The sequence below is a fragment of the Lampetra fluviatilis genome, chromosome 35 (genome assembly GCF_964198595.1).
Source record: "Lampetra fluviatilis chromosome 35, kcLamFluv1.1, whole genome shotgun sequence".
Lineage (NCBI taxonomy): Eukaryota > Metazoa > Chordata > Hyperoartia > Petromyzontiformes > Petromyzontidae > Lampetra > Lampetra fluviatilis.
The window spans coordinates 2,165,042-2,179,116 of NC_136309.1; the positions used below are offsets into that span (position 1 = coordinate 2,165,042).

General features: G+C 43.9%; 1 protein-coding gene across 1 annotated transcript; it reads left to right on the forward strand.

The window, feature by feature from the left end:
• The first annotated feature begins 686 nt into the window (after positions 1-686).
• On the forward strand, positions 687-13,735 carry LOC144944498 (glucose-induced degradation protein 4 homolog). The gene is made up of 6 exons (XM_078872686.1): positions 687-853; positions 4,620-4,679; positions 4,912-5,019; positions 5,834-5,935; positions 7,431-7,561; positions 9,745-13,735. The coding sequence occupies exons 1-6, from the start codon at positions 701-703 to the stop codon at positions 9,806-9,808; spliced, it is 618 nt and encodes a 205-aa protein (XP_078728812.1). The 5' UTR covers positions 687-700; the 3' UTR covers positions 9,809-13,735.
• Positions 13,736-14,075: the final 340 nt, after the last annotated feature.

The window sequence follows — 14,075 nt, forward strand, 5'->3', positions numbered from 1 at the left end:
CGCGTCTCATGACGCGTCGGCTACCGAGCCAATGGGCAGCGCTGCGGGGAGTAGTGAGATGGCGGGCTAGAGCCACTCCTCCCTCTCCCCCCTCCCTCGCCCCCTCCCTCTCCTCCCTCTCCACTCTCCCGCTCCCCCCTCCCTCTTCCCCCTCCCCTCGTACCCCCACTCCTCATACCCCCTCCCTCTACCCCCTCCCCACCTCCCCCTCCCCTCGTATTCCCCCTCCCCTCGTATTCCCCCTCCCCTCGTATTCCCCCTCCCCTCGTATTCCCCCTCCCCTCGTATTCCCCCTCCCCTCGTATTCCCCCTCCCCTCTCTCCCCCTCCACTCTCTTCCCCCTCCCCTCATACCCCCTCCCCTCCCTCACCCCTCCCCTCGTACCCCCTTCACCCCTCCCCTCGTACCCCCTTCCCCCCTCCCCTCACTCCCCCTCCTCTCTCTCCCCCTCCCCTCTCTCCCCTCTTCCCCCTCCCCTCTCTCCCCCCTCCCCTCTCTCCCCCCTCCCCTCTCTCCCCCCTCCCCTCTCTCCCCCCTCCCCTCTCTCCCCCCTCCCCTCTCTCCCCCCTCCCCTCTCTCCCCCCTCCCCTCTCTCCCCCCTCCCCTCTCTCCCCCCTCCCCTCTCTCCCCCCTCCCCTCTCTCCCCCCTCCTCTCTCCCCCTCCCCTCTTCACCCCGCAGCCGCGGAGAGGCGCACGAAGATGCCGGTGCGCGCCGAGTCGCGCCTCGTGCCGCCGCCGCCCATCAACACGCACCAGCCCGGCGTGAACACCTCGCTGCTCTACAGCGGCTCAAAGTTCAGGGGCTTCCAGAAGAGCAAAGGCAACGCCTACGACGTCGAGGTCGTGCTCAAGGTGAGGGCAGACGCGGGCGCGTTCCGTTGTGCGACATCACCGCGTACCCCGACCTGGGCCTAGTTTTATCGCCGTACCAGGCGCAAGGGATCTCCCGCAGAGCCGCTAGGCAAGGTCCCCCCCCCCCCTCCCCAGCGTGGACTGCTATTGAGTTGCTTTGGGTGTGTTGGTCGCTCAAGGGATGGATGTTTCTTGTCTCGTGTCCCCCTTGACTGCTGTGTTGACTGCTGCTACCTACTAGAACTCTTAAAGCGTTCTAGTAGGTAGCAAATACCACGTTGATTTAGGGTGCTTTCTAGGACCGTCTCCGTGTGGCGTATTGAAAGGTAGCACTTACCCACACGTTATGAATGACCCACTCATTTACTTTTAACAGTTTTAGTGATCGAGCTTCATTCAGAGTGGTGTGGGACAGCCCAGATGTGTCGACAGTAGGCCACACTGGTGTTAGAGTTGGAGTTATGTGTGTGTGTTCAGTCGGGTTTCTTGTACAGATGCTCCACAACCAGTGGCCATGTGTGCAAGAGTGAGGATTGTAATGTGCACGCGAGTGAATCGAACGAATGCTTCATAATAAAATCGGCCACAAGGAATATGCTAAAGTACATTGGCAGAAATTTTGGGGATTTGCCTAGATCATAAATCGCCTGAATATTATATGACCCCTTATCACAGTATACATTCTAATAGTGTGTGAATTAAGTGTACACACTCAGAGGGGTAAACAATTTGTCAAAGCAGGAGTTGGTTTTTAATACTTTTATACCAGTTGGCTTACGGCTACACATGACCAAGGCTGCATACTTTGTCATATTTGTATGCAGTTGAATTCGGGCGTGTTATAAATCCAAATACATCGCGTTATATTCTTACACAACGTGCACAAATGAACCTTAATGTGGGACCCCTGGGTCCCGAATAAACGGAAGTCAACATCGTAATTGATTTATTTATTTTTGGCGACTCCGTCCCACCGCGCATATAAACGCCGCGACCCATCAAAAATCAATCCTCGTTCTTCATCAAGCACCCGTCGTTGCCAGAATTGCCGTAGTCACGAACAACACTTTTAAACTTTCATTAGCGCATCGTGTATAGCTCATCGAGAGGAACAGATCGCCGTGTAGGTCGCCTTCAAGAAACATAAAATGACGTCGCAACTCCGTTTATGCGAGATCCGTGACCTTATGGAACCCCGGGGTCCCGCCATAAGGTTAAATGAATGTATAAAAGTGGCAGCAGTAACGCGACACGTCAGGTTTCTGCGTTAACCCACACGGGCTTATGCTGAGCCAGCACACCACGAAGTAACGCCACGAAATTGTGCAACGCTTGCCACTTATCTTCTCGCACACTGAACACATTTAACACATCGGGGGGGTGGCATGAAGATCTGCACCCACATTTCTGGCATCACAGATCACAGATGTACTTGCTGTACCTGCGCTGCCCTGCACTAATGATAGGGATTGTTTTCAGCATTTATGTAGAGCCCATACGGTTAGCAATCGACGCTTAATTTCGCTACAGTGCTATACTTATAAGTTACTAATCCATTTAGTATGTGGCCATGCCCTGTGTTACACGATAGCGCTGCTCATGCCGCCTAACAGCTTACGTAGCCAAACTTCTTGGATGATATCTACAATGCAATCGCTTTCCATTTATGGTTTTATGCATTTGATGTATACACACAAACAAACGTTGCATTTGTCTACGGGATTGTACAAACACACTTTTTAAAATCTAGATAAGACATGACATGCACTAAAATGCACTTCTCTTACCATGATGAGATCCAAATAGCTTAAATTTTTTGTTAAATTATTCTAAATCCCTGCCTCTTCCAATGTTGACTTTGAAGGCTGGAATACAATGAGAAGTCGTGATGCGTGATTATAACAGAGGCTTGCAGTTTGAATCCAGCAGCCACCCTGCTTATTACTGCGGGTGTATTAATCATAAACGTTATGCATCGTCTGGTTCATAGTCGATGCTAACGATCCCGTGACATTCGCAAGAGTAGGCCATTGTGTGCTGGCGTCTTGGTCAAAATTTGCCAAATTAACCACAAACTACTTTAACGTAAAAAATGTGTAAACGGGCATAAATAACTTTAATGACCTCTTTTTTATGTTGGCGGGAGAACTTGCCCATTACATTTATCAGTTACTATAATTGGATATCATGTGTGGTAGTAATTGTTTTATTTTCCATTTATAAAGAAATGTTATTTTTATCACAAGCAGCTGCACACGAGATATGCAAACAGTTTAAAAAGAGAGAAAAAATATGAATGCATTAAATTGGTACAAAGCAAAAAGTTGACTGTGTTAAGTAGCAGTGTGCATGCAGCTACTGCAATACCCACCAAACAGATACGTGCTTGAAATTATATTAAGACGGAGAGAGGAACACGTTGGTTATAGCACACAGGTTAATTACGTAATCCAAATGATTAAGAACAGCAAGTGGGCTTGTGCAGAACACGTGTCATGGAGGGAAGAGGTGATGGGCAGTGGTCAAGAATAGTAATGGAGTGGCAGACAAGGAATGGAACATTTATGACAGGTGTACCAAAGAGATGGAGTTATGAAATCGGTTCATGCAGGTGCTGGATGGATTGAAAAATTGTGAGGGGTGGTGGTGGTGGCATTGGTTTGGGGTGGGGTTGGGGCTTGAATCCAGCAGTGGCTGATGAAAAAGTTGTCCATGTAAGGCTGCAGTGTGCATGCAACTACTGCACTGTCCTCACTAAACACCGTTTACATTTAGAAAATTCCAAAATGACAGCACGTGTCCTGCTCATGCCTACTCAAGTAACCAGTAAAAATGGCTCGTGGGGCATTGAGTGTTGCTTGTGGTGTTGTGTAAAAAAATCTGTTTAACACATGCAGCATGCTGGAGATAGCAGCTTCAGCTCCTAGTCATGGTCAAATATGTGTGCCTCATTTGGTTTGGAGTGCAGCGGAGCCAGTTAACACGTTAAAGAAATCCCTTCGATAGTACAAACCGGGTGCAGTATCAACTCAAGCTTCTGCAGGACATTTTTATTTAGTTTTCTTTTCTTTAAAGAATGTACCTTTTCAAATGCCAAGCAAAGAGCAAATAATTGTCCTAGTTGTAGTATATAACACATTTATAGTCACTGTTTTATTAAGTGTAAACACATTTTACTTGATATCAGAGAACCCGTCTCTATCAAATAATTATTATTCATGTGGAAATGTTAAAAAAAAATTCATAAGTCCCAACAACAATTATCCCCTGACTAGCCTTTGCCTTCATTTGTTACTACAATTTAACTAAGCAAAACTATCCTCCTTTTAGCCTAATAGACTGTTTTGGGCAGTGATATACCGACTAAATGATGGGGTGATGTGGCCAGGACCATGCCTGGCCATATTTTACTATGCGATGCAGGCTAAGTTTACTTATGAGAGGCCCAGGGCAGAATCGGATAACATTGTGTCAACATCACAGGCCATACACACACACGTTTAGCATGGTTAGGGTCTACGGACATTGTATGCAATGCGAGCTGCTGGTGGTTTTACTCCACTGGGTCCGCTTTGGTTATTTATGGCAGTTGTTTCAAACTTTTAAAAATTTGTGTTGAGCAACAAATGTGTTAGTTGTATATATGGCCATTGAATCTGAATTGAGTAGATGAGGCATATGTCTCTCATTGACAAAAACTGAGTTCCAGATGTTAACATCAAAACGTACTGAATGCAATTGATGTGTTTTTTCTTCTTAATTGCAGCATGTTGACACGGAGAACGCATTTCTTTGTGGATATTTGAAAATTAAAGGTTTAACAGAGGTGAGTCACATACGTCACCAAAGTAATACACTTTCAAGAGATAAATACCCTTTATATAGCCAATGGCATTGCATTTTACGATGTGGTCTGCAGTAAATTATAAAGAACCTTGTAAAGAATTAAAGTTCTAATCTAGCTGGAGGGTTACATGACTCATCATTGTGCGTGTTTGGCCTCATGAGTTGGCGTGTTGCTGACTTATGGATAAATGTGTCTGCTGCTGCTGCTGCAGGAGTTCCCGGTTCTAACAACGTTCTTTGATGGCGAGATAATCAGCAAGGGTCGGCCCTTTCTCACCAGGAAGTGGGATGCGGACGAAGATGTTGACCGCAAGCACTGGGTGAGAGCCTGGGTGGTTATGGCAGGTGGTGCTCCTGAATGAGTCACGGAAGTCTATTAATGAGGGGTGGTGGCAGAGGTTTTAGGGGCCTTGAATCCAGGTGGTGTAGCAAGTTAGCATGCTGTGCTACAAACCTGGCAACCCGGGTTCGATTCCGGCTCACAGTCGACACCAGTGACGATTATCTGAACTTGTCCCGGGCCTGTGTATGTATGTATATTGAACTTCTTGCGCGCCGTATGTAGCCCACCGTGCTAATCGGAGGTGCGAATAAATATGTGAACAAGTTTAGTACAGAAGGGCAGTTACAAAATGTATGAAGCATTATTTAATTTTAAATGAGACATTTTAATTGGATTGCTTTGATGTGTCTAAAGTGATGTTACTCTAAAGAGACTAATTATTTTGCTTTACCATTTGTGTTTTGTCATGTGCATTCAACTGTTATTTTCTATTTAGTCTTAGCTTCATATTGTTATGCATTTGTTGCACTATTTTGCTTGTCACTTGTTGGCTTGAGTTATCCTTCGAAAAAAGTACTTGAAGAATAGGTTATTCTTAAATTAATCAATTTATCTTATTTATATTCTTCCATATGGCAGCTTGTTTAGGAGAACCATGCCAATGTCGAGCTTTGCTCGTGAGCCATGAGAGGGCTTCAGGACAACGTTCTTGTAGTTTTTCTATTCGTCCGTTGTCTAGATATGACGGTGTTAGTTGTATTTAAGGTAACATAAAATATGTTAACAGGTGATCCACGAGAAGACTACTATCTCAGAATAAAATACTTCTATTTCCATGATCTTTTTTTCAGAGCAAGTTCCCAGCATTTTTGCAGTATGGTAAAACTTTCAACTCGGATGATTTTAATTTTGAAGAACTAACAGAGAGCGACTTCATCTTCATGCGATGGAAGGTATGTGTGGTGTGAATACCATTTAGCTTTACACGTCTAACTGTTGGTATATTTAATAAGTAGATGTGTGTGTATGTGTGTTTTACAAAGGATGCCTGCTTTACCATAAATATACTGTGGAACTCCTTTATCTGCTTTGAAGTTGGGGGGGAACTGTTGACGAGCAAATCTAGGTGTCTCATCCTGTCTGCAGAAATAAATCTCCTTTGTCCGTGAAAATATTAGATAAATGTCAATGGGATACATTTTTGCCATGAGACTGAATAAAGACCTATATAATGCGAAGATGAGGAAGAGGTTTAGTGTAGTGCGAGTTGTGGGTGCAGCAATACCAGCAGACTAGCCAGTAGCAGAAACAAAACTGCATCCTCATCATTAGCAGTTGTCATTATCTTGACATCCTCATCCTTTCAACTATCATCTCATCTTATCTATTGCTGGATAAAGTTCTCTACCCCCATTTTCGTCATTCCTCATGGTCCTGTGATGCCACTCTCCATCTCCTGGACATGAACTGATCTCATTGCGCCATCCCCACGATGGTCGTCCTCTCGGACGCATTCTATTCTTTGCCCACCACTCCATCACTAGTCTCTTCCACACGCACAGCAGGTGACTGCGTGAGCTGCAGAGCAGGTGACTGCGTGAGCCGCACAGTGGGTCACCGCATGAGATGACAGTTCAGCAAGTGGGTATGTGATCCTGCCTGTGCTCACCTTTTGACTTTTATCGCCCCTTGCGTGTGGGTTTTATGCTGGGGTGGGCCCCCCTGGTGCCTCCAAATGTAAACGTAATTATTAAAATGCACTGTCCGGCAAAGCCTTCCTGGAAAATTACATGTCATAATCATTTTCACCATCGTCATCATTGGTAGCAGCAGCAGCATCAATAGCAGATATAGCAGCAAAAGCATGGTGAATAACAGCAGCAGCAACAGTAGCATCACGATAAATTATATCAGCAGCAGCAATAGTGCTAATAGCAGCAACAGCACGATGTTTATGTTCATTTTGGTCAACTTGTTATTTGTAGATACACACGGATAATTGGAATAAATTACCATACAATTCCTCTTATCCATGAACAAATGTGTATAATAGGATAAATGTAGCCCCTGATATGACTACTTACAAGTGGTTCATGTTATTTGAAAATCAACTTTGATCCTTGTGTAACAAATCTTTCCTGGATTGTGTAGTGGCTAAAGTTATAGGATTTCAGATAAGAGGAGTTCCACTGTACTGGAATGTTGAAGTTTTTGCAATTTACTTTCCAAGTGTAACATTTTTCAACTGGGCTGTAAAGATGAAATTAAAGTGCATGTGCCATGATGATGTCATCAGGCCCCTGTGATAATCACACCCACAAGTTGGCAAGGCTTTTTTTCTAAATTATCCTCACATTTCTGCAGTCTTCTCTCCAGATGTTATCCGTGCGTGTTCTCGATTGCAATGTTTTTTTGTATCGGTTTTCTTTCTCCCCTTTGGTGAGACAGGAGCATTTTCTGGTGCCGGACCATAAAATAAAGGACATTAACGGAGCTTCGTTCGCTGGCTTTTACTACATCTGCTTCCAGAAGTCTGCGGCCACTATTGAGGGCTACTACTATCATCGCAGCTCAGAATGGTGACTCGCACAACTTCGTGTGAACCTCTTCTCATTTCTTTGATTTGTCATTGCAGCACTGTAAAAATGGCACGCAATATTAAACGTGCATCATCGCCACCTGCGATAAAGAAAAAAGAACACTTCAACATTACCTTGCAGTTCTAGATTTGAAGCTTTCGTGACTGCAAGGATTCATACTCTTAGGTTTTTCGGTAAAGTCACGTAGGTAAAAAATAAATAATAATAATAAATAATAGAAATAAAATAAATCACGATTCGATTTACAGTAAATTTAGCTGTGACGGTCCCACCTGATGACGGAGACTTGTGTTGCCTCCGAAACGTCGTGATTTATTATTTTATTTCTATTATTATTTCTATTATTATTTTACCTACGTGACTTTACCGAAAAACCTAAGAGTATATTACCTAGCAGTCACATATTCCTGACGGTCTGCGTGATGCTAGGAGTGGGACAAACAATGCATTCTCCCGCACCTCTGATTAGCACGGTTGGCCACGTACGGTGCGAAAGAAGTTCATACATATCGAGTAACGTGGATTCGTAGGCTCATGTTACACTCATCAAATCACATGTGAGGCGCTACCATTCATGATGGTGTTCAAATAAGCATGCATGAATGGGATTGTGACTGAATCGTGACAGTCCATTGAATTGTTGGGTGGTTGGGGGCAAAGTTGTCCATCCACCAATATTTCATGTAAATGTATTAGATTTTATAGTTAATATTAATAGACAAACCACAGATTAGCAGGCACTGAAAACGAATGGCAATGCTGTGTATTGCAATAGTCCGTATGCTACAGTGTTACTTGAGAGTAAAAAAACAGCTGGCCTGTCACGTTGGGTTCTTTTAATATCAGCGGAGTTCATTTACACGGGAGTTGTGCAATCACAACAGAAAGTTAGTGGACATGATTCACAAAGTACGATGGCACACCAGACGGGTAAAATCGGAGCTTATTTTCATAGCAATACACTGATGCCTTTTCTAATAATATAAGCCAATGTTGTATTAGGTTCATTGGTGCCAAACTTGTGTTCGTGATCACCAGTGGGAGTGTAGGGTCTCTGCATGCTGTGACGGTGTTTTGTAATGTCCCTTCTTAAATAAATAGCTCCAGAGTGAAAACATAATCGAGGCTGTGCTTGGAGGCAGGCCAATGTTATAGTAAATATTGTCTCAAACAACAGTGCCTTTTTGCATGTAAAATTCTGGAATATATCTATATAAGAGTAAGTTGAGAGTGGAGCGGTGGTGCAGTGGACAGCGAACTGTGCTATGAAACCAGCAACTTGAGTTTGATTCTTGGCCATGGCTTATTAATATCAGTGGTATGTGATGTATGAATCGGTCTTCGTGCCCACCCACACCAAACTGCACTGACCACCTTGGTGAAGTTTGCTCAAACAACCTCCAATGACTGACATTGGTGTCGGGGAGGCCTTCATCGAACAGGGGGATTGACCAATGGCTGTACATTTTCAGAATTATTCTTGGTTCTTTCGGTAAAGTCACGTAGAAGGGAACAATAAAATAATAATAAACTATTTTTTTATATATATTTTATTTTATTGTTTCCCTTCTACGTGACTTTACCGAAAGATCCAAGAATATTAATCCCTGCAGTCACGAAAGCTTTAAATACAAACTTTCATAATTGGTCAGACTAAACTTTTTGTCAGGTGTCAGTATCAGTTGGGGAGACAGGTGTGTCGGAGGCATTTACTTCACACGATGACCACCCCCGTTGTTCACTTTAGCATGGTGGGTGTTCCCCGATCTTGCCATTCATCTCCGCCATTAAAATAGAACCAATCGCATTCGTTGTATGCACATCGTTAAGAGCATAGAGTACAATAGCCAGGAGACTAGAATCGAAAGATGTAATTAAAAACAAAAGTCAAAACTTGAAATGTAAGTGAAATGTATGCTATTCAAATATTTGAAAAGTGATGCTTAGAAGTTTTATCAGAATCCATGCGTTTGACTTCAGAACCTTCACTATTTTTTCTGCTTGTGAAAAAAAAAAAAAAATTTCTTCGAGTTTCTCAGAGGTGAGAGACTTTCGAAAAGTTGCCACACTCTAGGCATGGTTAATTCTGATCACTGATATTGAAAACAGGATTTTTTTCCCATTGGCCAAGTGACACGTGTGCAAACATTTGCTTGTTGCAGGTTTCAATCTCTGACGCTCACTCACGTGACCGAGCACAGCCTTCCCATCTACGAGTTCCGGTGACCAGACGTCATCGCCGGTGGCGGCGGCGGCAGCGGCAGCAGCAGCAGCAGTGAGAGGTGGTTGGGGCAGGATGGTGCTGCCCATGAGGCACTGCCCCATCTCCACATCTGCACGGGAGATCTCAACCTGGTGAGAGAAGGCCGTAGTAAACAGAAGAGGCCAGGAGGTGCAGGCATCTGAGCACGCCAACACAAGACAGGGCGATGCATGGGGGCAAATGCGACGTCCTGACACACAGCCGCACTTGCTCGAGTGGCAGGGCAGAGGGGCCCCCACTTTTGACCAATGTCGTTCTCTTGGCACTCGTCGCTTCGAACATTTAACAGTGTTGACCCTCGCCTGGTTCGCAGGCCAAATCTACACCAACCACCAGGGAAGGAAGTCTTACGAATCAGTGTTTGAATCGGTTTATTCATTTGGTGCAGATCGCTGAAACTAAGACAGTGTTCAAACTCGATTTACTGGGGGTTGTTTTTTTGCAAGATGGAATCTGATACAACCATCGGATAACTAATTTTGCGGTTGTTGTGGAGCTTTGTGGGCAAAATAAGCAGGCTTCTGTTCATCTTCCCCACGAAAAAAACGTAAAACTGGTGCAGAGTTTGGTGGCTTAAACATATGCCGTTTCATAAATATAGTCCAGAAGTTACATAGTGCTGTGGATTACAAACGTTTTTAAATCTGGAGAGATGGACAGCTGTCTGATTTATTTTCTAGTTACCTTTATTAGGTATTCAAGTTATTGCTCACCTGAGCAATCCTGGTTTGTTGGTGTTAATCTTGGAATGTGATTTTCATCTTGGACATAACAAGCGGGTGAGAGATGCATTATTGGAAAAATCCAAGGCAAGCCCCCACAATGGATTTCAAAACTAAAACTTTACATAATGACGAGGTATTTAGCCCTCTGAAAAACATCTTTTTTTTTTATTTTGCGAAGGCAATGTTTATGCATGTGGCTGATGTGAATATGTTCGAGATGGAAATTGTTGGCGCATGCTGTTATAACAACACCACAAATTAATTTTGAGGGCGTGTGTTATTAGACCCTTCTGGAAATCCCTTCAGTTCAAACCACAACTATCAAAAGGAAATATCCATGAACATGTCTAATGATAATATTTTACTCTTCTGATATAAATCTAATTGCCAAGCGTTATTCCCTCAATAGTGCTTGGGTCATTGATCATTTGTTATATATAAAAAAAAATTGGAGTCTGAATGTAATCCCAATAAAGCATCCTTTATTATATAGGGTACACAATGTTAATGTGATTGTTGAAAAAAAGTATTTTTACCCTCATTGAATGTCAAGGAAAACATGGTACTTGATTCCCTCATACTGTATACATCCAAACAATGTAACCAGTTGGAGACCTGATAAGAGTCACTTAAAGCATTTGCTTGTGGTTGTAGGTAAATTGGTAAAGACTAATATTGTCACGTGCCTCTCTGCAGAATATTATACGTGACTTATAGGCACTATGATTTACATTCGAATTAACTTCAAGCTGTGGATTTTTTTTTAAGTTTATGGAGGCGGAATGAATTATGCAAGTTGAAGTATTATTCTGAACATCGATTTAAAAATCAAAGACAGACACGCCGTTTATTTTTTAGACTACATAGAATTTTCCTGTACACCCACAGGGGCCTCGATCATCGTGTGTATTTTCACGTTGTGGCTCCGTACGCTCGACGATCATTTCACAGCACTTATTTGGAACATCAACAGCGATTTATGCAAAAGTAAGGAATAGGTGAAGCGAGCGAGAGGTGTGTTTATGTATTGTTTTATTTTCCAAGTCGCATTTAAATCTGACGACGCGTTAATCGCTTCCAGTGCCTTTAAAACCAGGTAGGTGCGCCCTTGGCGCGTGCACCTGGCAGAGGTCGCAAACGGGTTTTGATTCCTTACCCGTACCCGGCCGCACCAGGCCGCACCAGGGTCGTAAATGGGTACCCGTACCCGGCCGGGTACGGGTACCCATTCCCTACCCGTACCCTACCCGAAATGAGTGACAAACGGTTACTCACCAATGACTCACGGCCTACCCGTACCCGGCCACACCGGGGTCGCAAACGGCTACCCGTACCCGTACCCGACCGGGTACGGGTAGCCGAGTATCGGGTAGGGTACGGGTATCGGGTAGGGTACGGGTATCGGGTACCCGGTTGCGACCTCTGGCACCTGGCACCCATCGCGTCGTGTGCCATGATAATTTTACATTCTCTTATCAAGTTGCCGCTTCGGTAAACTTGATACACGAATGAATGGTTGGTGAAACAACAGCGGGATGTTTGTTTTTATTAATCGTTGCCGAGAGGAAACGAAGATGGTAACTTTACGGCCAACTAGCCCGTGACATTTGGAAATATGCGTTTGATTCTTCGGGCTGAGATGACACTTCTCATGTATATGCAACATTTTCTTACCACAGGGCTTCCCGAACCGTTAAGCTATCAAGACGTAGCCGTGTCCCTCCGTATGGTTTTGACCTGAGCCTTGCTTCTTCCATTTGCGTACAATTGTGACGTGATCTCAAGTTAGACTTCTTCAAGAACGGTTCCAACTCGTTCGGTCTGAATGCCCATTGTGTGTTCATGACATTTGTGTACATCAGTCGTGAAATAATTGATTAAAGCGGTGGATTATTTAAAAAATATATATTAAGATCGATTAATCGGCAATCATGTTGAAATGGTGAATGCCAGGCATCTGGCCCTCAAAATCCTGAAACTGCGCAGTGCACGCGAACTCCGTGATGGAATGGTGATGACTCCATCACTGTCCGCCCATCTTCACCTCGCACATTTGAGCCACATAGCGTGACTATTGTTTATTATATCTGCAACTGATATTCTGATTAGAGATACAACAAACATACATATGCAAATTACATGCACATTTTGTTGTTGATTACTCAAAGCTATAATCGAATTAATTGATAATTTTAATATCAAGTCTAATGCGCATTGGAACCTTGTTTGACATTTACAGCCAAAAGCAGATCCAGCCCAGGGTTTTTGGTTATGTTTCGTCCGCTCAACAGCGACGTTAAAGCTTTGAACGCCTTGGGTTTTTTCCTGCCTTGAATCTGTCTCGTCACGTAAGATAACGGCAGTTTTGTTTCCTTTCGGAGATTTCTTTGCGACGCATCTCCATCTGGTTCTCTACCTTCCTACTCTTTTGTTCAACTTTACACACATATATGTCGTGCCAAATATGATATTCTGCTTTTAATCTCATTACATGTCCAGGCCATTGCAGCATTTTCTCCTAGAATAATTGACACAACCGTCTTAATTATTGATTTACATCGAGCTGTTTACATCTTTCCAGATCTTGTAGCGATTTCCAGTTCGGGGCGATATGGTCTAAATAGCACTTGGCCATGCCATTTTAATCCTGCCACTGCTTTGAAGCTGTCCTTAAAATGCCTTGCGGACACGTGGGCGTTTGTGCAGTGACCGAGTGGTGCTTGCATACTACCTGCCCGCTTTTAGCCCCATTTTGCACAGCGATTGCTCCACAGAGACCTCTGACCTCATAGCGTAATACAAGCCTACAACAATCCACTGAGCTGTCTCGCATTAAAAGCACGCATTACACAATGTGTATGTACAGTATTACCGTGTCACAACGAACCATGCCTGTAACGAATCACCCGTTTATAATGAACGTAGCTGCGGAAACACATTCTCTTGCGTTGATTTATACCTCCATACAGCAATTACGTTAGCAACCCCGCTTATAACGATCGTACGTGCTGCCAAATCTCCGGTCGTTTCCCTTGGTGTCCGATACAGTACTCTACACTACTGTTTAACACGTAGGCTTTCGCGACCAATATTGTTCATAATCAACGATTTTTGGGTTTAGATCGCGTTATTTATAAATGTGTCGTAACCCTCCACCACCCGACACGGCCAATCAGTAAAAAAAAGTGTCACGTTGACAAAAGACAAATAGTTCACTGCTTTAGCCCACCGGTGTGTTGAAGCGTGAAACCACAACATTTACAATTTGAGTACGACGTTTCGCTGGTAATTGCATCATCGGGCAATTCGCCAGAATTCTGGCGAATTGCCCGATGATGCTGGATGCAATTACCAGCGAAACGTCGTACTCAAATTGTAAATGTTGTGGTTTCACGCTTCAACACACCGGTGGGCTAAAGCAGTGAACTATTTGTCTTTTGTCAACGTGACACTTTTTTTACTGATTGGCCGTGTCGGGTGGTGGAGGGTTACGACACATTTATAA

What these genes read in the sequence shown, in the direction of transcription:
- LOC144944498 (XM_078872686.1), top strand. Translation starts at nt 701, where the DNA reads ATGCCGGTGCGCGCCGAGTCGCGCCTCGTGCCGCCGCCGCCCATCAAC. An exon ending in AAATTAAAGGTTTAACAGAG is followed by an intron (nt 4,680 to 4,911) that starts GTGAGTCACATA and finishes CTGCTGCTGCAG; the next exon opens with GAGTTCCCGGTTCTAACAAC. An exon ending in ATGTTGACCGCAAGCACTGG is followed by an intron (nt 5,020 to 5,833) that starts GTGAGAGCCTGG and finishes TCTTTTTTTCAG; the next exon opens with AGCAAGTTCCCAGCATTTTT.